A 22,931-nucleotide genomic window follows, 5' to 3' on the forward strand; every position below is an offset into this window, starting at 1 on the left:
CCTTGGTTACTGCTGTCGCGATCGAATCGAGTGCGTAAGTTACAGACCTACAGGCGGTAGACCGTACGGCAGTGTACATCTCGAACCAGACTCATACGGGAGTCTACATCTGCATTCCGGAAAAAACCTTCGAGGTCGCTTCTTTTCTTCCGACTTTGTATGGAGACGCTTAGTCGTGTTTTGCAGATCGCGAGAGGTAAGACTCGGCGGCTCGGCATCACGGATTGTAGAGTCTACTCTACAATCCGTGGTAGCATGTAATGTGGCCCTGTGGCTACATTGGCTACATCAGTCCGTCGCCGTAAGACCACACTGTACTGTACAGCGTCGTTAGATGTGGTCGAGAATTCTCCGAGTCGCTCTCTTCCTGATTTTCTTCTTTGCTTCAAGAGCTGTCACGGTTTCAGGTACACTGTACTACTGCTGTACTACATGTACTTACTACCGTCCCCGTAAGAACATTTACACTGTACATGCATAAAAGTTCAGAGCGCAAATACTAAATACCTAAAGTCTATTTTATTTTTTCGCGTGAAATCGATAAGCCGTATAATCATAATTCAGTCGTTATCCTCGCGTGAATGAATTTTCTTGACGTCACAATAGACGATGACGTTGCTGATCAACCGTATCTGATTGATATATATAACCCTGTAAAGATAACAGTGTCGAGCGTCTTGGAGCGAAACGGGATGCGATTCATTCCCGAATGGAGTATTGACAGAGTGAGCTCGCGCCACGGTTTCAATTGCTTCATATCGCAGCGCGAACGGAATCCCTGGTGGAGAATGGACCTGGGCTTCATACGGGAAATTCATCAAATCTTTGTGTTCAGACGAAAAGACGACACGTTTTTGCCGGACGTAAAAATAAGTGAAATGGCAGACGTCATTGCTTACGTGGACAACAATCCAGACACGTTGCATGGAGCGCACATAAAGTGCGGCGAAACCGATTTTAGCTCTAGGTATGCAAAATATGACAGACTGTACTTCCAGTGCTTCAATTGGGATGTATGGCCCCTGATACATAGTCTCTTTGGACGATACGTGCATATTGTGGTAGATTCTACTCTGGATGTCTTTCTTGCGATGTGTGAGATCTACTTCTATATTAGGAGTAAGTGACAATAAATATTTGAAAAGCTAATACAACTAAAATTCTATAATAGATGTTCGGGGTATCAACATAGTAGCCGAATTTAAAGACGACGTATTTTACACGTCTGAGCTTGAAGAGGATCCGACGAAGCCGTGGAGCTTCCTTCTCGACGCTGACGCCAATACGTGCGGATCGGCGAAAGAGCCGACTGTACTGAGCGAAGTCTCTCTTCACTTTCCCCAACCGATTCTCTTCTTGACTACTCTCGTTCACGTTTCGACGAAACCATTTACGCAAAATTACGAGGTGTATGTGGGCTCTCACCGGACCGGTCGGTTTGAAGACAATAAATGGCACCTAAGCGAGTATGGGCTCAAGGACGCGTCGAGAGCCGTGTACAGGGTCTCCTCCGCAGTCTTTGCCACGACCGTCAATTTTCGGCTCAGAGCGTTCGAACCGGCCTCTATATCTTTGTGCAAATTTCAAGTGGAATCACAAGGTAGGCATTGAGAGCAATTAATTAAGAAAAAAATTTATTTTTAATTAATACGCTCTTCATATTTAGACTTATACGAAGATATATACAGTGGGGTGGTGGCGACGGCTCGGAACGAACTCCACACTTCCTCTTTGGCAATGAAAGCAATCGACGGCAGTCTTCAGACGTTTCCGCACGCCTGCTTTAGGTCCTTCAAACAAGCGAATACGTGGTGGCGAACGGAGTTCAAAGAGGTGCGAAAGATCAGCTACATCGTCATCACGCCGCTCCCGGAAGCGAATGCCCTGCGCGAGATGGACGGATTCGACGTTTACGTCGGCAACGTGACGGTACGTCGACCTCGAGACAACGTTCCGTGTCGACTCTCGCCAATGGTTCATCCTCTCTCGTCGGGACACGTTGTGACCGAGATGCGAGTGACGTGCTTCGGTCAACCGAGCGGCAAATTCGTCTACGTTGTGTCTTCGAATCGATCAACGTCGCCCACGCCGTCGCTGTCGCTGTGCGAAGTTCGCTTTTATGACTGCGACGGTATGGAATGGAATGGTACGACGTCATCTAGCGATTTTTCTTAGGATTTGACTCTTACCTGACGAAGACGAGCGTCGACACGTCGATAGACAATGATAAGGAGACGATATTTCGCTGCTCGGCGACGGGATGTCCTCCACCGAGTATCGAGTGGAGTCGTCCGAATGGAGGAATGGTCAATATGACGCGTCACGATCAGAGTGGTGTCAATGTGACGAGCGAAATTACGGTGCGAGGAAGCAGGATCGACGAAGGCGCGTACACGTGCACGGCCTACAACGGCGGAGCGACCAATTCTTCGGCGACAATGAATCTGTTTGGTCCGTATAAGAATAAAAGAACGAGAGAGATTATGCACGTATATATATATCTTTATTATTTTTTTGCTTTTAGTCTATCCTTTCATTATTACCAGTCCGATGAACGTCAGTGCGCTTCCCGGTCAAGTCGTCTCGTTGAAGTGCTCGGCGGGAGGATATCCGCTTCCTTCGATCTCGTGGACGTCGGAGCCGGAAGGTGCGTTCGCGATCGCTTCGTCGTCCGCGTCGTCGATCGCCGTGACGAGTACGATCGACGTCGTCCTCGCGAACAGCAGCAACGCATTGGCGAGTATTTGGTGCACGGCTAGCAACGGTCTAGCAAAGAACGCTACCGTTCAGTCTCTCGTTTCAGGCAATACCAACTGGGGGAGAATATAGTTAAGAGGCAGACTAGCCTTAGCTTACTTTTCAGGAAAGACGCGCGTACGCGTGAAGAGCGTGTATGGACGAGTGGGAGACACGTTGAGTTTGTTCTGCAACGCGAGCGGAGTCGAAGCGCGCTTCATCGAATGGTACAAAGGCGCGCAGGCACTAAACGGAACGACGTTTACGCGAACTCCGCTCGGAGTGGAGAGCACACTGACGCTCTCCGACGTGCAACTCAGCGACGGCGCGGACGATTACTATTGCGAAGCGGGTCGTGCCGGCTATCTTCACACTATTTCGTCGGCTCGAGCAACAGTGGGTGGTAAGAAAAAAAAATTGGGGCTGATTTAATTAAATTAATGGTGGCTGGAGATTGATTTTGATTTTTATTCGTCAGTTCTTGGTGAAATCGTTTCGTTTCCGAGTCAATCGCTCGATCGCAGTTCGTCGACGTCGGTCGAGTGTACCGTTACGGCGGCACCGCGACCGACAAGCGCTCAGGTGCGAGTCGAGGGAATCGTCGTCGCCAACCTAAATCAAACGCATTCGTCGACGAACCAATGGATGATTTCCTATCCGATTCCTCTAGTGACGGTGAAGAAGGGAGCCGACTATACTTGCGTTGTCACAATGGGTCCTCGAATCAACGTCAGTGCGCTGGCACAACTTGCGGGTAAATATATATAATATACATAATATATATGTTTGAGTCGAGAGTGTATTTGCAGTTCGATCTGTTCTATTCGGTCAACCCCAGTCGACGTTATTGGAGAGAGGACTAACGAAGATACTGACGTGCAGTGCAACGGGTTATCCTATACCGACAATCACGTGGCAGAGAACGATAGGAGACAGGTCGACGAACGTGAGCGCCAGCGAAGCTATTGACACGGCGTCGCGCGAAAAGACGAGCATTGTAACGCTCTTCGGCGAAAAAGTCGACCAAGGGGGAGTCTATCAGTGTCGGGCATATAACTCCGCTCCCGGAGACGCGCTTAAGATTTCCTTGTCTGCAATTGTTACAGGTAGAGAGAGAGAGTGACGGCGGAATTGCTAGCTATCTCATAATTTCGGGGTCCGTTCCTATAGTGAAACCCTTCCTCGCAATACCTTCGTCGAGTCTCGTTGGAATACGCGGCGAGACGGCGTCGTTGGTGTGCCAGGCGGCCGGAACTCCGTTGCCGACAACCAGTTGGTCGTTTCGCGGTCAAGAGGTGCGGTTCGGCGTTCACGAGACGTACGCAACCGCAACGATCAGTACGCTTAATCGGACGGCCGTCGACGCGATGAAGGACGGCGGTGTTTACGAGTGTCGCGGGCAAAACAGCATCGGAAATGCGGAGCCAATCAGCATCACGCTAAAATGTAGATTGCAAAAGTATCTGTGTTTTCTATTTGCATACGTACAGGTATTGCTTTAGTTTATCCGCACGTTGCTGTTGGACCTGAGAGCCAGGAGGTGTCCTACGGGAAGAAGCTCGTTCTTACGTGCCTAGTGACGGCTTATCCGGCATCTCAGTTCTCTCCCATTGCGTGGTACAAAAACAATCAATCCGTATCGTCTTCGCTTGTTGTAGATTGGATCGATCCGGAGAACGACACCTTTATCAGAAGTACGTTGACGATAAACGGCACGAACGTGAACGACGGAGGTAACTATACGTGCCTCGACAATGAATCTCCTCGTCCGGCTTCTGTCATAAGTAAACCGGTTTTTTTGCACTCTTCTTCGATGACTTCAATTTTTCTGCTGTAGTCGGAAGTCGGTTTGTATCGGATCCTCGCGGTGCAGCAGTCCTGGAAGGGACGACGGTTTCATTGACGTGCGAAATTATTGGATATCCGCCTGGCTATATTGTCTGGCAAAAATCAAATGACAGCATCGTATATGAAGACGTCTCTTTGGGCGGCAACATCAACCAAGTCGACAAGCAAATATCGCAGTCTAGACAGACTACCCTCACGATAAAGGAAATACGGCGATCGAACGGAGGACGCTATCGGTGTCGTAGTCGAAGAATCTACTCGCGTTCAGCCGAGATGGACGTCCACTGTAACGACATTTACTTTGTTGAAATTATAGCTAATCGGCGTGTTTAGACTTGCCGTCTATTCTCGAGGATTCCGTCTTTGGAAGTCTTCTCCTCGATTCGGGATCGTCTTTCGATATGTCGTGCACTGGTGACGGAAATCCGATTCCCGCGCTCCACTTTTACAAGACGTCACTGACTCCGCCTTATCTGACGAGAAGAATTCAAAGTGACGACGTCGATCATGAATTGTCTCTCTCTTCCGACGGCAAGACGGCGACTCTGAACGTTTCGAACGTGGTGACGGCCTATTCCGGCAATTACTTCTGCCGAGTCCTAAATCGCTACGGTCACGTTGACTCCGGCAGATTAAAAATTCAAATTAATGGTTACAGTGTAGAGAAGTGTTGTTTTCTTTGTAAAATAATGTTGTCTATATAGGTCCTCCTTCGGGAATTGATCCGGCTGTCGTGACGGCAATCGAAAAGACTACGTCGAGTGTTACGTTTAGTTGGGCGGCGCCGTATGACGGTGGCAGCGCTATTCTCAACTACACCGTCAGTTTCAAGAGGGAAGAAAGTTCGAGCAATTACACATTTCTGACTGCAGTCGATAACGCGACGTTCGTCGCAACGATATCTCGTCTCAGAGTATTCACGACGTATTTGATTCTCATTATCCCTACAAACAAGCTCGGCGAAGCTCAGGGAACGGTACCTGCGACAGTAAAGACAGAGCCTGGAGGTACGTCATCAGTATTTTTTGTTTGCTGCGAGGCCACCTAAGGGTCTTCTAGTTCCGTTGGCTCCTCGCAATTTTACAGCCGAAGTATGGAATTCCACGTCGGTGTTTGCGCAGTGGGAACCGCCACTATCCGAAGAGAACGGTATCGTTCGGTATTATCGCGTCTACTACGAGCGCGTGGGGGAAAGGGTGTCGTCGCCGCCGTACCAGCAGTTTATTCGCAATAACACGTCGGTGTTCCTTTTGGAATTGGAATCGTACGTTCGGTTTATTTTACATGTGAGATCCGTGAACGAATGGGAAGATGGTACGCAGTTGGAGGGGCCCCCAAGCGGTAATCAAACAGTGACTACATTTGAGGACGGTAAAGTGGCGATCTACTTGCTTTCTTAAATTAATTGACAAATCTGCTTACAGCTCCCACTGCTCCACGAAATGTGAGGGGAGTAGCAATTGCGGGTAGTACGTCGACGATGAGAGTTGTGTGGAGGGAGCCCGATCCTCCAAACGGCATCATTCGAAAGTATACTGTTTACTATCAGAATAAAATTGGAGGCGTGACGTTGAGCAAAGACGTCACGGGAGATAAATTGTCTGCCGTGTTAGACAGTCTTGCTCTTTACGCGACGTACATCATTCAGGTCCGTGCATCCACGGAGACGCGGTCTAGTAGATAGTCTACTTGTCACATATCTGACTCAGGTTCAGGCACAAACCATTAAACCGGGCCAACTCAGTCACCCGGTGGAGGGTACAACTAGTCAAGGGCGTACGTCAAATTCTTTGTTTTGTTGCTGCGAATTAATTTCCTTTTTGTAGTACCCAGTGCTCCCCGTCGTCTCGCAGTAACTGGCAATAGCACGACGACTGTGTCGCTCGAGTGGATAGCGCCTGCTACTTCTCGAGGCATTATTACTCAATACACTGTGAAAACACTGAACGCGCACTTTTCATCCGAGGTCTTTGACTTGGATTTTTTGTCTAGGTTTTCTACTCGGGAAATAAGACGTACAGTGGCCTTGGCAAAAAGATGGAGACGTTCTCAGCGAAATCAAGTCAAGACGTCAGACCGCCTCTCACGGCTTATACAGTGAATCGTTTGGCTCCGAATACCGAGTGGATTTTCTCCGTGACTGCAAGCACCGCTGGAGGAATGGGAAGCAGAAGCGCGACAGTGATAGGGAAAACGCTTGCTACTAGTATAGTATTCGCGCTAAACAGACTCGTCATCGCTGATGTTGCCTATAGGGCCTTTCGAAGTTTATTTGCCACCAGTTGATCCTTCAAAATCTACGAGAACGACGGCGACGCTCACTTTGATCGACCCGTCAGAAGAGAACGGGGAAATTGGGTATTGCTCTCCCTCTTTTCTATAGCATTGCCTAATGACGTTCTTGCTTAGCCAAATTGACGTCTTAGCCGCGTCGTCTCTCTCTGGAATTGCAAATTTTGAAGGTTACAAAGGAAACAGAACGTACTCTCCTGACTTGCCTGTCGAAACGATCTACGTGGCAGCTAGTTTTGAATCTCGCCAATTTCTCCCAACTGAATTCACCTTGGGAACAGGGCAAACGGTCAATGGCTATCTCAATGGACAGTTGAAGTCAGACATGACGTACCAATGTGCACTTCGCGTGTACAGCGCTGTCAACGACTCCAGTTTCACAATCAGCAATACGCAGACGATTGGTAAGATACGAAACAACGGAACCAATCTCCCTCCTAACTTACGCGTGTCGTGTAGCGACGTCAGGTGCAAACGAAGGAGACGGTCAAGGTATAACTCTATTTGAGTCAAAAAGCTTGGAACTAAATAAACTATATCAAATAGTGTGCAGACACCTTCTTTTGGCCGTTGGCTCTGGCCTCGGCGGACTGTTCCTCGGTCTCGTTGTGACCGGCATCGTTCTTTACGTGGTGAAAGGAGATCGACTAAAAGATTCATGGTAATCCTATTGCCCACATCCTGGAATGACTACGTCACGCACGAAGCTAATTTCGAACAGCTAATCAAACCTAATCAATATGAAGACTCGAAAAGATCAGATTTTACTAATGCAGTAGTGGATTAGGGCGTAGATTTACTTGTTGCCTGGGGAGGAGGCTCTTTTCTCCGGATCCGCCTTCAAAAGATACATGAAAGGCGTAAGTAATCGAGCCAACGTTTTACGTAGGCCGCGGTTTACTTAGAGTAAGCTTAGTGACTTGGTGCTTAGAGTGCCTAAGGTTTCTCGATATCCGCCTTCGAGTCTCCCATACCACAATAACACTGTTTGTTGTATTACATGTAGTCACTAAGGATATGCGTAAACCCGTGTACGTACTAATGTAATGTCTAAAATGATCGAGTCATCTTGAGTGCTTGAGGTGTTGGGGTTCAAATGCACTTTGGCCCAAAAAAATTATCATAGAAAAGCCATAGAAGCATTCGCGGAAATATCATTACCGCAAATCGAAACCGCCCACGAAGTTTTTGGTAGGTACGGGCTTTTAAATTCCCGGTTAACAAAATGTCGAGGAAGCGAAAAGACACCCGTTTCGACGCGTCCGAACGCCTCCAGTACCTTCAGTCGCTCGTAACCGAATACCAAGACACGAAGAAGCAAGAATCAAAGGAGCAAATCGTCGCAAACCTAGCGAATTTCGCCTACGATCCGTCCAACTTTCCCCATCTTCGCCGCTTGAACGTTCTCGGCCTCTTTCTCGACGCCCTAACCGAGCCGCACGATCGCCTAGTCGAATTCGGTCTCGGCGGCCTCTGCAACGCGAGCGTCGATCCCGAAAATCGCGATCGAATCGCCGAAAACGGCGGCATCGTTCGAATCGCACGCTACGGTCTCTCGAGCCCAAACGAGGAGACCGTCATATCGGCGCTAGGAACTCTGATACAATTGGCCGTCGTGACGTCATCACGACCGCCGCCGTCGCCGTCAATCCGATCGCAGATTGAGTCCGATTCCGTCGTCGAATGTGCGACCAGGTTTTTTAGAATAATTCGATTTGCGAACGAAAATTCGCTCAGAGCATCCCTCGTTTCAGATACGCCGACTCGGTTAATCCGCGGCTTCGCAATCTGGCGACGATATTTCTGACCGACGTCGTCGTTCGCGACCGGCAAATTCGATGAGTCTATTCGTCACGTGCGTCCCAATTCGCTGCGATCACGTGCGATGCGTGGGGAAAGAAGTCGTCGGGTTGATTGGATTAGGGACAGAAGGGGACTTGCAGTCAAATTGATTCGTGGGCGTGTCTAAACGAGCACTAGAAATTCCGCACTACGCCTCTCAGTTGTCCTCTCCGAGCCGGAGGAATCGTCATGCTTCATCTATCGCTCATTTTCGTTCTATTTGTCTTCCACTCGTCTCCATCTCACGCTGACGAGACGCTTGGTCAGATTTTTCTAGCCTACGCATTTTTTAATCTCTGCCTATAGGTCCTTTCGAAGTTTACTTGCCACCAGTTGATCCTTGAGAACTACGGCGACGCTCACTTTGATCGAACCGTCAGAAGAGAACGGGGAAATTGGGTATTGCTCTCCCTCTTTTCTATAGCATTGCCTAATGACGTTCTTGCTTAGCCAAATTGACGTCTTAGCCGCGTCGTCTCTCTCTGGTATTGTAAATTTTGAGGGATACGAAGGAAACAGATCGTATTCTCCTGACTTGCCTGTCGAAGCGATCTACGTGGCAGCTCGTTTTGAATTTCGCCAATTTCTCCCAACTGAATTCACCCTGGGAACGGGGGTGAAGTCAGGCATAACTTACCAATGTGCACTTTGCGTGTACAGCGCTGTCAACGACTCCAGTTTCACAATCAGCAATACGCAGACGATTGGTAAGATACGAAAATTAGAACGAATGTCTTCGTAGACTTGCTTGCGTCGTGTAGCGACGTCAAGTGCGAATGAAGGAGACGGTCAAGGTAACTCTACTTGAGTCAAAAAGCTGTGGACTAAAGTATATTGAATAGTGTGCAGACACCTTCTTTTGGGCCTTGGCTCTGGCCTCGGTGGACTCGTCCTGGGTCTCATTGTGACCGGCATCGTTCTTTACGTAGTGAAAGGAGATCGACTAAAAGATTCATGTTAATTCTCTTATCCACATTCCGGAATGCATGATCACGTCATGCGCGAGGCTATTTTCGAACAGCTAATCAAAACACCTAACCAATAGGAACTCGCTAATATGAAGACTTCCACGCGTCTGAATGCCTCCAGTACCTTCAATCGCTTGTAAACGAATAGAAAGACACGAAGGAGCAAGAATCGAAGGAGCAAATCGTCACAAACTTAGCGAACGTCGCCTACGATCCGTCCTTTCCCACCTTCGCCGCTTGAACCATGAATCCATGCTTGAACGCGCTCTCGGCCTCTTTCTTTATGCAATAGAACAATTTGACCATTCTAATATGCTTTGGGGCCTCCCAACACAATTTACTTGACCCACCACAGAAGATGATCTTGAAGCTGGGTCGATGAAACGAAAGCATACCAGTAACTGACAACTTCAAGTCAAGACGACTGGCGTTTTTCGCTGGCTTAATTAAAGATTGGCGGTTTTCCTAGAGAAAGGGAAGCATTAATTCGGTATCAAGAAGCGAAAGGCCAAGCGGACAAACTTTTCAAGGTCCAAGCCATACATGTACCCTGCCCTTCTCATATATTATCTCTGATGTCATTACCTTCGAATAATCTTACAGCGTATAACGATTCGATTGGGGCTTCTTTTCACGCCTGGTACCGCCGACGCTTTGCAATCTTGCGACGATATTTCTGGCCGATTCAATGAGTCTATTCATCGCTGAGCATTTTCCTTTGTTCAAGTACAAAAGACACAGTACACAAAGTGTGAGTCGGCAGCAAATGAGTAAACACAACACTGAACATACCAATGAATTCTACTCGATCATTTAGTGCAATCACGTTTAGGGCGAAAAATGCTACATAACAGCTTGAGTTCTTCAAGAATAACGTCAGGCGGATAGTGTACACAGGGTTTGTGCGGACTGCCCAAGAACATTTCCCAAATGTCCAAAAATACGACGTTCGGTTTTCCTTCAAGAAACTTCCTAGCTAAATCATTATAGTAGCGCAGTTTGTAATCGTTTTGCGTAGTAGACCAAGCTCCTCTTGCATTTGCCGCAACGTAGACAAGCCTTGTTGTTGGCATCCGTTTGTAAAGACGGTCAAGAGCGTCAGATATGTCCTTCATTTTTAGTCTAAACATTTCGGTGGGGACGGAAATGAAGTGATGATTGGTATTGAATATAACGTTATCAAATTCTCTCAGCTTATCCGTTGAGCCAATGTCGTCAAGAATGTCCGACGTCCAATTTGTGGTTGAGAAATGCAGTGAATGTATTGTACGAATAGGCAGACCGTGAAACGTGTACCAGACAGAAAAGTTAAGATTCGGAAATTCCTCTTGGAAGTGCATCAGTGGAGAAAGAGGTTCCCTTTTGTCTCTCAATATGTAACGAATTTCATCAACAATGATTCGCAGCGTCGAATCACCAATAAACAGTAGTTTACTGTTTTTGAGGCAGTTCTTGATCAATGGAATAGAGTCACACTGTGCATTGCAGAGAGAGTTTGTGTAGACTTTTCCAAGCCAATAGCCTTGTGGACGAATGTAAGAGAAATTAGAGCACAAAGCAGAAGGCAGCGGAGTGGCAACATCTAGATGCAATAATAATAATATTGTGTAAGTCTTCAATTACATTAGTTAAAGTATTCACCTGATTTATGTATGACAATGCTCCTTTTTTCCAATTTTGTCATTTTCTCTCTAATTGTCTGATGAGCATTAGTTGAAGTGATTATTCCTTTGTTCCGAAGGTAATTTTCCGTTCCAGACATCGCTTTGTTGTAATAGCACCATGATATTTGATCACATGAAGAGTCGTCTGGTTTTGCACAAGTTCCGTACCAGTAGTGACGCGGAACACTCACACCGCACTCTTCTTTTGATTCAAGAAACGGTTTTGTTCCAAACCGACACTTACCAAACGGCTTTTTCATTTTAATAAAACTAGATCGTAATGGACCCATGGTCTTGTGAGCAAAGTGCAGTTCATCTGTTGTCGTATTCTCGTACACACAATCAAAAGCAAAGTTGACGGCGTCGTAATGTCGAACGAAATATCCAGCTCGGCTCGACAAAAACATTGTGACTTGAATTTCCGTTTCACCCGCCCAGTTGGGATTGAATTCAATAAGGTAGGTACCATTGTCAAAATTGTAGACTTTGCCAAACTGAGTGGCAGAAGGCACTTTACATGTCATCTTGACGTAGATAAGCTCGCCGCCACCTGCTTTAATTTTATCGTTGCTTGATCTAACGGTCAGACGAATATAGATGGGTGATCCCTGTTTAGGATTTGACGTTATAAGTTGCCAGTAGCTTTTGGAAGGATTCGTCTCGACAGCTGAAATATAATGTTGCACAAAGGACAATGATTCAGTTTCTATTTAGGACTCACGCTCAACGTCACTTTGACACAGGTCTCGAAGTTCTTCTTGACCGACGTACCTAAATTCTGGCTCTAAAAGCACAAAGCGACTCGTTGGATTGCGGTAGTTTATGTATGTACTAGTAGAAAGACTAGCTATAACGTGTACGGGCCGGCGGGGCCCCGCCGCGCGTCGCCCATGCATGCAGTTCCCAAGAAAATGTACTCGCCCAACCACAGAAGAATGACCTTGAAGCTACAGCTACACTGGGTCGACGAAAAAACGAAAGCATACCAGTAACTGACAACTTCAAGTCAGGACGACTGGCGTTCACTTGCAGCTTCATGATTGGCGGCGGTTGATGTATTGCCATCGATTTATTATCGATGGCTGATGCTGAAAAGAGGAGTACAATTACTAGTAAAAGCATTTGGGATAGGAAGACTACGAAGAGGCAGTTGCGTTTGTCTAAAGAAAGAAGCCTTTGGTATCGAGAGGCGAAAGGCCACGGGCCAATGCCACGTACGCAGGCGGGAGTTCGACGCCATTAGATCCGTTCCAGAGCACTAAATTTAGGCTCTAGGCCGTTCAGGGCAAGTAGCGCGCGCGGGGAGGGTCAGAGGCTACCTGTCCTACCACGATTCTAGCATAGATGTATGAGAGACAACTCCCTTAGTCACGTGACCGATTCCTTAGTACACCAGCGATTCGACACTTCAGCGACACCACGTCTGACTCGCTACGTCCCGTATATTCTCTCAATTTCTCTCGCGTTTATAGTCGAAAACCACTCGAAACCGAACCGCGCAATGCACGGTCGCTAATCGATTGTATTAGCTAGTTATAGACCGGGGTGTCTGGGCCGTAATCTTCGCCCGCGTACACGGGGGGCGAGTATTCTCCTACGCACTTCTGCTTTCGAGTGTCCTTTTTCGCGATTCTCCTTTTATTTGCTATGGAGCAGTGTTTCAGGGGATGATCCTAAACTCGCATGCTCTTAGTCGCGTGTTCGAAGACAAAAACTTCTGTTGTCATCGCTAATCTCGAAGAGACTAAGCTCGCACGACTACTGTGCGTTAGAGCAACGTTTAGCGGTCCAAAACTGCTGCACGTTCAGCGGTTATGCCGAAAAGGAAAGTGTAATTACCATGCATGAAGTTACCTATTGACGAGTCACACTTAGTTACGCACATATATCACGTGACTAAGGGAGTTGCCAATCCCTCTCTCATACATCTATGATTCTAGTATCCGTGGTCCTGTACGGTTATAGTCCTTCACTATAACCGTGGTCTTTCAACCAGGGATACTAGAGAATGATGGCCCGGTGTTCACCGTGTTGCCATCATGCAGAGCCTCCCACCGCTTACCGTACGCGAGTGCATAACATAGTGTGACGTCAAAAAATATTACATCACACTATGTTATGACAACATAAGTTATGTTGTGACATATTCACGTGGTCATTACAGCCGTTAGCTACTACAGCTCAGTCCTACCTACATACTGTAAATACTTGCATGATTGCAATGTTCTCCTAATTAGGCGCTTTCCTGACGTACTGTATTTGATAATGTGCTCTGTGTGTATTGAGGAGGACCTATGCATGTGTACGGGTCATATTTCCTGTTACCCGTACGTACATACCCACCCACATACTGTACATGAGTGGATACTTTTGATTGTGACGTCAGAGCGTGACAATCAAAACTGTCGTTTCGGTTTCTCAGCGCATTTATAACACGGAAAATAGCACAGATCAATTGGAAACATGGTTTTCTAAGCATTTTTTCCGTTTATGAAAGAAAAAACCCCTTTTTCGCGCCGTAAATCGCCTTTTTTGGGGCACCGTTTTGGGCCCTATGTCGCGCATGCGCTGTACGAAAAAACGGGTTTTTAAGTTACGTCACAATACCGAGCGTGACGAACAGACATACATACATACAGACAGACAGACAGACAGACAGACAGACAGACAGACAGACACTTCCGGCCCTAAGATCACGTTTGAGAGAGCCTCCCTCCGCCGTTATACGGGCTCCACCCGTACAACTCTGGTGGTCGGCTCCACTAGAGAATGATGGCCCGGTGTTCACCGTGTTGCCATCATGCAGAGCCTCCCACCGCTTACCGTACGCGAGTGCATAACATAGTGTGATGTCAAAAAGTATTACATCACACTATGTTATGACAACATAAGTTATGTTGTCACATATTCACGTGGTCATTACAGCCGTTTTAGCTACTACAGCTCAGTCCTACCTACATACTGTAAATACTTGCAAGATTGCAATGTTTTCCTAATTAGGCGCTTTCCTGACGTACTGTATAGGGCTTGTGCACAGTGACGTCAGAGTCAACGTCACAGCTTTTTGCTTGGGCATGACGCGCGTTAGGCTTTCAGAAAATGTCCTCTATTTGCGCGATACTACCTTTCTTCCGCGTAACCACCATAAGATATATAGAAGCATGCTATAGGCGTCGTTCGGCGCCTATTCCGTGGTATTTCGCCGAAAACACGGAGAAATAGACTGTGACGTCGCCTGTGACGTCACGTGCACAAGCCCTATTTGATAATGTGCTCTGTAGTGTGCTCTGTGTGTATTGAGGAGGATGCATGTGTACGGGTCATATTTCCTGTTACCCGTACGTACGTACCCACCCACATACTGTACATGAGTGGATACTTTAGATTGTGACGTCAGAGCGTAACAATCAAAACCGTCGTTTCGGTTTCTCAGGGCATTTATAACACGGAAAATAGCACAGATCAATTGGAAATAAGGGTTTCTAAGTATTTTTTTCGTTTATGAAAGAAAAAACGCTTTATCCGCGCCGTAAATCGCCTTTTTCGGGTCACCGTTTTGCCCCATGTCGCGCATGCGCTGTACGAAAAAACGGGTTTTTAAGTTACGTCACAATACCGAGCGTGACGAACAGACATACATACAGACAGACAGACAGACACTTCCGGCCCTAAGATCTCCTAAGATCACGTTTGAGAGAGCCTCCCTCCGCCGTTATACGGGCTCCACCCGTACAACTCTGGTGGTCGGCTCCATAATAGAAGATATCCCTGTTTCAACCAAGGAGAAGTCATTGAGCAGCTCCCTAAAGTAACTAAAATTTTAGGGTGTCCCAGCGGCCACTGTGCCTCTCCTGGCTGCTCCAAGCAGAGATAATAGCTCCAAGGATCGGTAACCGAGGCTAGGTGAGCCCTGGTGTGCCCCCTTCGCGGGGCCCTTCGCGGTGGGCTTTTTACCAGTTTTCGAGTCCCAATGGAATGTCGAGGAAGCGAAAAGGCAGCCGTTTCGACGCGTCCGAACGCCTCCAGTACCTTCAGTCGCTCGTAACTGTGTACCCTATCAAGACACGGAGCAAATCGTCGCAAACCTAGCGAATTTCGCCTACGATCCATCAATCCGTGCTCTACAATCCGTGGATCCGTCCAACTTTCCCCATCTTCGCCGCTTGAACGTTCTCGGCCTCTTTCTCGACGCCCTAACCGAGCCGCACGATCGCCTAGTCGAATTCGGTCTCGGCGGCCTCTGCAACGCGAGCGTCGATCCCGAAAATCGCGATCGAATCGCCGAAAACGGCGGCATCGTTCGAATCGCACGCTACGGTCTCTCGAGCCCAAACGAGGAGACCGTCATATCGGCACTAGGAACTCTGATACAATTGGCCGTCGTGACGTCATCACGACCGCCGCCGTCGCCGTCAATCCGATCGCAGATTGAGTCCGATTCCGTCGTCGAATGTGTGACCAGGTTTTTTAGAATAATTCGATTTGCGAACGAAAATTCGCTCAGAGCATCCCTCGTTTCAGATACGCCGACTCGGTTAATCCGCGGCTTCGCAATCTGGCGACGATATTTCTGACCGACGTCGTCGTTCGCGACCGGCAAATTCGATGAGTCTCACGTGCGTCCCAATTCGCTGCGATCACGTGCGATGCGTGGGGAAAGAAGTCGTCGGGTTGGTTGGATTAGGGACAGAAGGGGACTTGCAGTCAAATCGATTCGTGGGCGTGTCTAAACGAGCACTAGAAATTCCGCACTACGCCTCTCAGTTGTCCTCTCCGAGCCGGAGGAATCGTCATGCTTCATCTATCGCTCATTTTCGTTCTATTTGTCTTCCACTCGTCTCCATCTCACGCTGACGAGACGCTTGGTCAGATTTTTCTAGCCTACGCATTTTTTAATCTCTGCCTATAGGTCCTTTCGAAGTTTACTTGCCACCAGTTGATCCTTGAGAACTACGGCGACGCTCACTTTGATCGAACCGTCAGAAGAGAACGGGGAAATTGGGTATTGCTCTCCCTCTTTTCTATAGCATTACCTAATGACGTTCTTGCTTAGCCAAATTGACGTCTTAGCCGCGTCGTCTCTCTCTGGCATTGTAAATTTTGAGGGATACGAAGGAAACAGATCGTATTCTCCTGACTTGCCTGTCGAAGCGATCTACGTGGCAGCTCGTTTTGAATCTCGCCAATTTCTCCCAACTGAATTCACCCTGGGAACGGGGGTGAAGTCAGGCATAACTTACCAATGTGCACTTTGCGTGTACAGCGCTGTCAACGACTCCAGTTTCACAATCAGCAATACGCAGACGATTGGTAAGATACGAAAATTAGAACGAATGTCTTCGTAGACTTGCTTGCGTCGTGTAGCGACGTCAAGTGCGAATGAAGGAGACGGTCAAGGTAACTCTACTTGAGTCAAAAAGCTGTGGACTAAAGTATATTGAATAGTGTGCAGACACCTTCTTTTGGGCCTTGGCTCTGGCCTCGGTGGACTCGTCCTGGGTCTCGTTGTGACCGGCATCGTTCTTTACGTAGTGAAAGGAGATCGACTAAAAGATTCATGTTAATTCTCTTATCCACATTCCGGAATGCATGATCACGTCATGCGCGAGGCTATTTTCGAACAGCTAATCAAAACACCTAACCAGAAGGAACTCGCTAATATGAAGACTTCCACGCGTCCGAATGCCTCCAGTACCTTCAATCGCTTGTAAACGAATAGAAAGACACGAAGGAGCAAGAATCGAAGGAGCAAATCGTCACAAACTTAGCGAACGTCGCCTACGATCCGTCCTTTCCCACCTTCGCCGCTTGAACCATGAATCCATGCTTGAACGCGCTCTCGGCCTCTTTTTTTATGCAATAGAACAATTTGACCATTCTAATATGCTTTGGGGCCTCCCAACACAATTTACTTGACCTACCACAGAAGATGATCTTGAAGCTGGGTCGATGAAACGAAAGCATACCAGTAACTGACAACTTCAAGTCAAGACGACTGGCGTTTTTCGCTGGCTTAATTAAAGATTGGCGGTTTTCCTAGAGAAAGGGAAGCATTAATTCGGTATCAAGAAGCGAAAGGCCAAGCGGACAAACTTTTCAAGGTCCAAGCCATACATGTACCCTGCCCTTCTCATATATTATCTCTGATGTCATTACCTTCGAATAATCTTACAGCGTATAACGATTCGATTGGGCTTCTTTTCACGCCTGGTACCGCCGACGCTTTGCAATCTTGCGACGATATTTCTGGCCGATTCAATGAGTCTATTCATCGCTGAGCATTTTCCTTTGTTCAAGTACAAAAGACACAGTACACAAAGTGTGAGTCGGCAGCAAATGAGTAAACACAACACTGAACATACCAATGAATTCTACTCGATCATTTAGTGCAATCACGTTTAGGGCGAAAAATGCTACATAACAGCTTGAGTTCTTCAAGAATAACGTCAGGCGGATAGTGTACACAGGGTTTGTGCGGACTGCCCAAGAACATTTCCCAAATGTCCAAAAATACGACGTTCGGTTTTCCTTCAAGAAACTTCCTAGCTAAATCATTATAGTAGCGCAGTTTGTAATCGTTTTGCGTAGTAGACCAAGCTCCTCTTGCATTTGCCGCAACGTAGACAAGCCTTGTTGTTGGCATCCGTTTGTAAAGACGGTCAAGAGCGTCAGATATGTCCTTCATTTTTAGTCTAAACATTTCGGTGGGGACGGAAATGAAGTGATGATTGGTATTGAATATAACGTTATCAAATTCTCTCAGCTTATCCGTTGAGCCAATGTCGTCAAGAATGTCCGACGTCCAATTTGTGGTTGAGAAATGCAGTGAATGTATTGTACGAATAGGCAGACCGTGAAACGTGTACCAGACAGAAAAGTTAAGATTCGGAAATTCCTCTTGGAAGTGCATCAGTGGAGAAAGAGGTTCCCTTTTGTCTCTCAATATGTAACGAATTTCATCAACAACGATTCGCAGCGTCGAATCACCAATAAACAGTAGTTTACTGTTTTTGAGGCAGTTCTTGATCAATGGAATAGAGTCACACTGTGCATTGCAGAGAGAGTTTGTGTAGACTTTTCCAAGCCAATAGCCTTGTGGACGAATGTAAGAGAAATTAGAGCACAAAGCAGAAGGCAGCGGAGTGGCAACATCTAGATGCAATAATAATAATATTGTGTAAGTCTTCAATTACATTAGTTAAAGTATTCACCTGATTTATGTATGACAATGCTCCTTTTTTCCAATTTTGTCATTTTCTCTCTAATTGTCTGATGAGCATTAGTTGAAGTGATTATTCCTTTGTTCCGAAGGTAATTTTCCGTTCCAGACATCGCTTTGTTGTAATAGCACCATGATATTTGATCACATGAAGAGTCGTCTGGTTTTGCACAAGTTCCGTACCAGTAGTGACGCGGAACACTCACACCGCACTCTTCTTTTGATTCAAGAAACGGTTTTGTTCCAAACCGACACTTACCAAACGGCTTTTTCATTTTAATAAAACTAGATCGTAATGGACCCATGGTCTTGTGAGCAAAGTGCAGTTCATCTGTTGTCGTATTCTCGTACACACAATCAAAAGCAAAGTTGACGGCGTCGTAATGTCGAACGAAATATCCAGCTCGGCTCGACAAAAACATTGTGACTTGAATTTCCGTTTCACCCGCCCAGTTGGGATTGAATTCAATAAGGTAGGTACCATTGTCAAAATTGTAGACTTTGCCAAACTGAGTGGCAGAAGGCACTTTACATGTCATCTTGACGTAGATAAGCTCGCCGCCACCTGCTTTAATTTTATCGTTGCTTGATCTAACGGTCAGACGAATATAGATGGGTGATCCCTGTTTAGGATTTGACGTTATAAGTTGCCAGTAGCTTTTGGAAGGATTCGTCTCGACAGCTGAAATATAATGTTGCACAAAGGACAATGATTCAGTTTCTATTTAGGACTCACGCTCAACGTCACTTTGACACAGGTCTCGAAGTTCTTCTTGACCGACGTACCTAAATTCTGGCTCTAAAAGCACAAAGCGACTCGTTGGATTGCGGTAGTTTATGTATGTACTAGTAGAAAGACTAGCTATAACGTGTACGGGCCGGCGGGGCCCCGCCGCGCGTCGCCCATGCATGCAGTTCCCAAGAAAATGTACTCGCCCAACCACAGAAGAATGACCTTGAAGCTACAGCTACACTGGGTCGACGAAAAAACGAAAGCATACCAGTAACTGACAACTTCGAGTCAGGACGACTGGCGTTCACTTGCAGCTTCATGATTGGCGGTTGATGTATTGTCATCGATTTATTATCGATGGCTGATGCTGAAAAGAGGAGTACAATTACTAGTAAAAGCATTTGGGATAGGAAGACGACGAAGAGGCAGTTGCGTTTGTCTAAAGAAAGAAGCCTTTGGTATCGAGAGGCGAAAGGCCACGGGCCAATGCCACGTACGCAGGCGGGAGTTCGACGCCATCAGATCCGTTCCAGAGCGCTAAATTTAGGCTCTGGGAGGCCCCTGCCTCTGGGCCCTGGCCCAGGGAGGGCCCAGGGGGGGTGATTCGCTACCGCGCGTTAGAGCCACGCCCAACTAAATAAACAGCGTTTCCTTCTAACGACGACTTCTTTTTGGCTTCTTAGCATTGAACATATGCATCTTATGTAGGTTGCTTTCATCCCCGAGATTTGGATCGTACTCGCAGTGTCATTTCCGAGATCCGAGTCGCGACATTTTAGGTGTCCGTAGCTCTTCTACACTTTTTTAGTTTCGCAAACTTTTAGGCTAAACGCATGCGCTAGTGACATAAATGCTTGGGCACAACTTGTGTCCGCTTGCTGCGATCTCTCCTGCTAAGATATTCCAATGCTAAGTTCCTGCAGACGATAGTAATGGCTGCTTGTAAGAGGACCTATCACGTCGTGCCTTGTTTCAATGTTATTCGTCTCTGCCCTACTAGAATTCGCTCTGGGATTGTAGAAAAAGACCTAACTGCATGATTTTTTGCTTGACTTCCGACTTCACTTCCGAGTAAAAAGAATTCTCTCTAAACTCTGCCTGCGTCTCTGTAGCCGAATCATAGTAGCCTGTCCATGTAATTTAGACCCTTAGCTCTCAAGATAAGAACGAAAATTAATGGTTCTGCACTGTACTGCAGCCTATGTTATTTGCGAAGCCGAAAGAAAGCCATGGAAGAGCGGACACAAGAATGAATCTGATAAAAGAAGGCTTCAACTCTAAAAAGAAGCTGGAATTCGTATATGAACAAGGGGAAAGCTTCGACCATTCGACCGTCAAACGCGCGGGCGTTCAAATCTCCTTAGCCTGAGACGCGTAGTGAATAAAAATGATGTAGCGCAACTTTGGTTTGTTGCGTATAAGCGATGGAAAGAAAAAAAAGATATGCTAGTAAAGGAAAGGACGAAGTTTCAGCCAACTTCGGACGACCTAACGCGCGGTAGCGAACGACCCCCCTGCTCTGGGCAGCAGGACCAACTTTCACTGCGCATGTGTGAATAGTTTAGGCGGGATCCAATCAGCTGCGCGGAATGGCGCGCTATTAGCGACACATTTACAAAACGCTCTCGGATAAGATGACTCCTAGTCTGATAAGGTCGAAACCACTACAATTCCATGCTTAAAAGAAATATCTTTCATATGAGATCGACGAATTTTTGATAAGGGGGGGACGAATTTTTAGGAGACGCGCTCGAAGGGATCGCGAAAAAAAAAAATCGCGCTGATCGCGATGATAGCTGTCTTCGCGCTTCCCTCTCCCACTCAATGAAACAAAATTTGTCTCACCTTCTCGATTTGCCGCGAAAAATACGTACTAAACCAGCCATTTCCCCGCGAAAAAGCATTCTTCGCCTGCTCTCCCCTCGAGAAGACTTCGCTCCACCATGACTTCGCCTTTCCACTGCGCTCTAGACCCAGGCCCAATGACTCGCGCCGCTCAATCGACTCGCACCTCCTGTTTCGGCATCGTTTCGGTGTACTCGGGCAAGCTGGCACGCCAGAGAGGGTTTCGCAGCGACACTTGCCTGTGCCTTCAGCACGCGAACGAGCGACTGTTCGAATACCAGCGATGCGCGATATCGGACGAATCGAATGCATGCTCAGGCGGCCTACGTCCGTGCCCAGAGAGGCTCTTACCGGTCCTGGAGGATCTCGCTGGCGACATCGTCAGCTATTTGTGCCGACGGCACGTTGAAGAAGTCGACTCGCGGCCGGACGTTTTCGAACATCGATCCTACCGACCGCCTCCAAAAAGAGCACCTAAAGCTGAGCCTGACACCACCTCTCAGGCTAACAAGGAACCAGACGACGGTAGTAACGACACTGATTTGCCACTGATAAAGTTAGCAGTTTCCAATTATACCTTATCTAAGATGGACCGGAAAGAGAAGAGCTTGAATCCGAGCTGAAGGATACGAAAGACAGGCTAAGAGTGGCCAAAAATCGAATTCGAAGCCTAGAGAAGGAGAATGAAGAGCTGAGAGCGAAACTAGAGCAGAGAGAAGCGGATGGTGACTTCCACTTAATTAACCTTATTGCTTAAAAATGCTTACTTCCGTGTTGCAGAAAATAAAATTGAAGACCTAGAAAAGAAAAATAAAGAGACTAGTGAAAAGCGAGACGCAGCTGGTAACATGACCTTTATCCTGCCACCTTAACCTTCTTGCTAAAAATGCTTATTTTCGTGCTGCAGAAAATAAAATTCAGGAACTAGAAAAGAAAAATGAAGAGCTAGCATCCGAACTAGAGATGCGAGACGCAGCTGGTACCATTACACAAATCCTTAACTTTATTGCTAATGTGCTTTTTCAGAATCTTATCCACAACTAGTTACAATTTTTCAGCAGGCACTCTGCACCTTTGCAGACGCCAGAAAGCTATACGACGTCCGTGAAATGCAGGAATTTTGTCGGCTTCATGCTCCGGGATTGTTCGACATAATAGAGAAGGCAATCACAGGAAATTACACTGGATCTGAAAAGAGAGAAGACTTACGAAAGCAAAGAGTAGTAGGAGAATTGCATCGGTTGGCATATTTTTGTAATCAGGTATCATTTCCATTCCTAAAGCTTTCACAACTTATGTAATAATATATTTCTAGAGAAACTCATCTCTTCTAAGTGACGTTGGTTTGCACCTTTCGTTGTCAGGGTGTTCAAACGCTGGTCTTGAATGCGGAAGGGTGCTGGGCTTTTGTGGGCACCCGGAAACGATACGTCGATACAGAAAATCACTCAGCATGGATAACTCTTCCCTTGCTAGCAAACTTCTTCGGGACGCAGTGAATAACAGTCACCTAGCAACACTCATAATCGATGATTACCACTCCATTCATACCATCCCACGCCCCACAACCGCAGAAACATCTTCAGCTGTTCACATGGCCACGTGCCTGACTGACGTCCACTCTACTGTCTGCAGCATTCCATTGCCTTCACAACCAATTCACTATTGGCCGAATGATGCCAGTCCTAGAGGCGCGGTAAATACAGGTACCTATGACAATCAAGGTTGTTGCCAGAAAACTAAACGTTATTGCTTTATGAAGGGCGAGTACTAGACTACTTCGA

The 22,931-nt window shown here is 47.0% G+C and overlaps 4 protein-coding genes and 1 pseudogene across 8 annotated transcripts; 3 read left to right on the plus strand and 2 right to left on the minus strand.

Annotated features, from left to right (window-relative positions):
• The first annotated feature begins 27 nt into the window (after positions 1–27).
• LOC136189819 (cell adhesion molecule DSCAM-like) lies at positions 28–7,740 on the plus strand. Of its 5 annotated transcripts, XM_065977840.1 has the most exons (25): positions 28–134; positions 187–407; positions 607–967; positions 1,034–1,119; positions 1,172–1,600; positions 1,667–2,131; positions 2,176–2,451; positions 2,525–2,803; positions 2,864–3,139; positions 3,215–3,490; positions 3,546–3,842; positions 3,907–4,182; positions 4,239–4,520; positions 4,574–4,870; positions 4,918–5,235; positions 5,289–5,591; positions 5,644–5,955; positions 6,009–6,232; positions 6,294–6,360; positions 6,411–6,517; positions 6,577–6,790; positions 6,840–6,942; positions 6,994–7,280; positions 7,336–7,368; positions 7,423–7,740. In XM_065977840.1, exons 2-25 carry the CDS (start codon positions 335–337, stop codon positions 7,539–7,541), a joined length of 5,760 nt encoding a protein of 1,919 aa, XP_065833912.1. In that variant the 5' UTR covers positions 28–134; positions 187–334; the 3' UTR covers positions 7,542–7,740. The 5 variants fall into 5 exon arrangements, with proteins under 5 accessions (XP_065833912.1, XP_065833911.1, XP_065833913.1 ...); XM_065977839.1 differs by having other exon boundaries at positions 607–1,119; XM_065977841.1 differs by lacking the exons at positions 28–134; positions 187–407 and having other exon boundaries at positions 721–781; positions 836–1,119.
• Positions 7,741–8,101: 361 nt separating this feature from the next.
• Positions 8,102–11,462, plus strand: LOC136189859 (armadillo repeat-containing protein 7-like). The gene is made up of 5 exons (XM_065977891.1): positions 8,102–8,571; positions 8,631–8,980; positions 9,025–9,117; positions 9,169–9,512; positions 9,561–11,462. The coding sequence occupies exons 1-2, from the start codon at positions 8,102–8,104 to the stop codon at positions 8,716–8,718; spliced, it is 558 nt and encodes a 185-aa protein (XP_065833963.1). The 3' UTR covers positions 8,719–8,980; positions 9,025–9,117; positions 9,169–9,512; positions 9,561–11,462.
• LOC136189836 (NXPE family member 3-like) lies at positions 10,384–12,504 on the minus strand. The gene is made up of 5 exons (XM_065977863.1): positions 12,491–12,504; positions 12,337–12,438; positions 12,072–12,134; positions 11,328–12,017; positions 10,384–11,268 (listed from the first exon to the last, which is right to left on the minus strand). Exons 2-5 carry the CDS (start codon positions 12,413–12,415, stop codon positions 10,496–10,498), a joined length of 1,605 nt encoding a protein of 534 aa, XP_065833935.1. The 5' UTR covers positions 12,416–12,438; positions 12,491–12,504; the 3' UTR covers positions 10,384–10,495.
• Positions 12,505–15,083: 2,579 nt separating this feature from the next.
• Positions 15,084–18,696, plus strand: LOC136189857 (armadillo repeat-containing protein 7-like; annotated as a pseudogene).
• Positions 17,618–19,894, minus strand: LOC136189835 (NXPE family member 3-like). Its single transcript, XM_065977862.1, has 5 exons — positions 19,800–19,894; positions 19,571–19,741; positions 19,306–19,368; positions 18,562–19,251; positions 17,618–18,502 (listed from the first exon to the last, which is right to left on the minus strand). The coding sequence occupies exons 1-5, from the start codon at positions 19,819–19,821 to the stop codon at positions 17,730–17,732; spliced, it is 1,719 nt and encodes a 572-aa protein (XP_065833934.1). The 5' UTR covers positions 19,822–19,894; the 3' UTR covers positions 17,618–17,729.
• Positions 19,895–22,931: the final 3,037 nt, after the last annotated feature.

This window comes from Oscarella lobularis, chromosome 8 (genome assembly GCF_947507565.1).
Source record: "Oscarella lobularis chromosome 8, ooOscLobu1.1, whole genome shotgun sequence".
NCBI lineage: Eukaryota > Metazoa > Porifera > Homoscleromorpha > Homosclerophorida > Oscarellidae > Oscarella > Oscarella lobularis.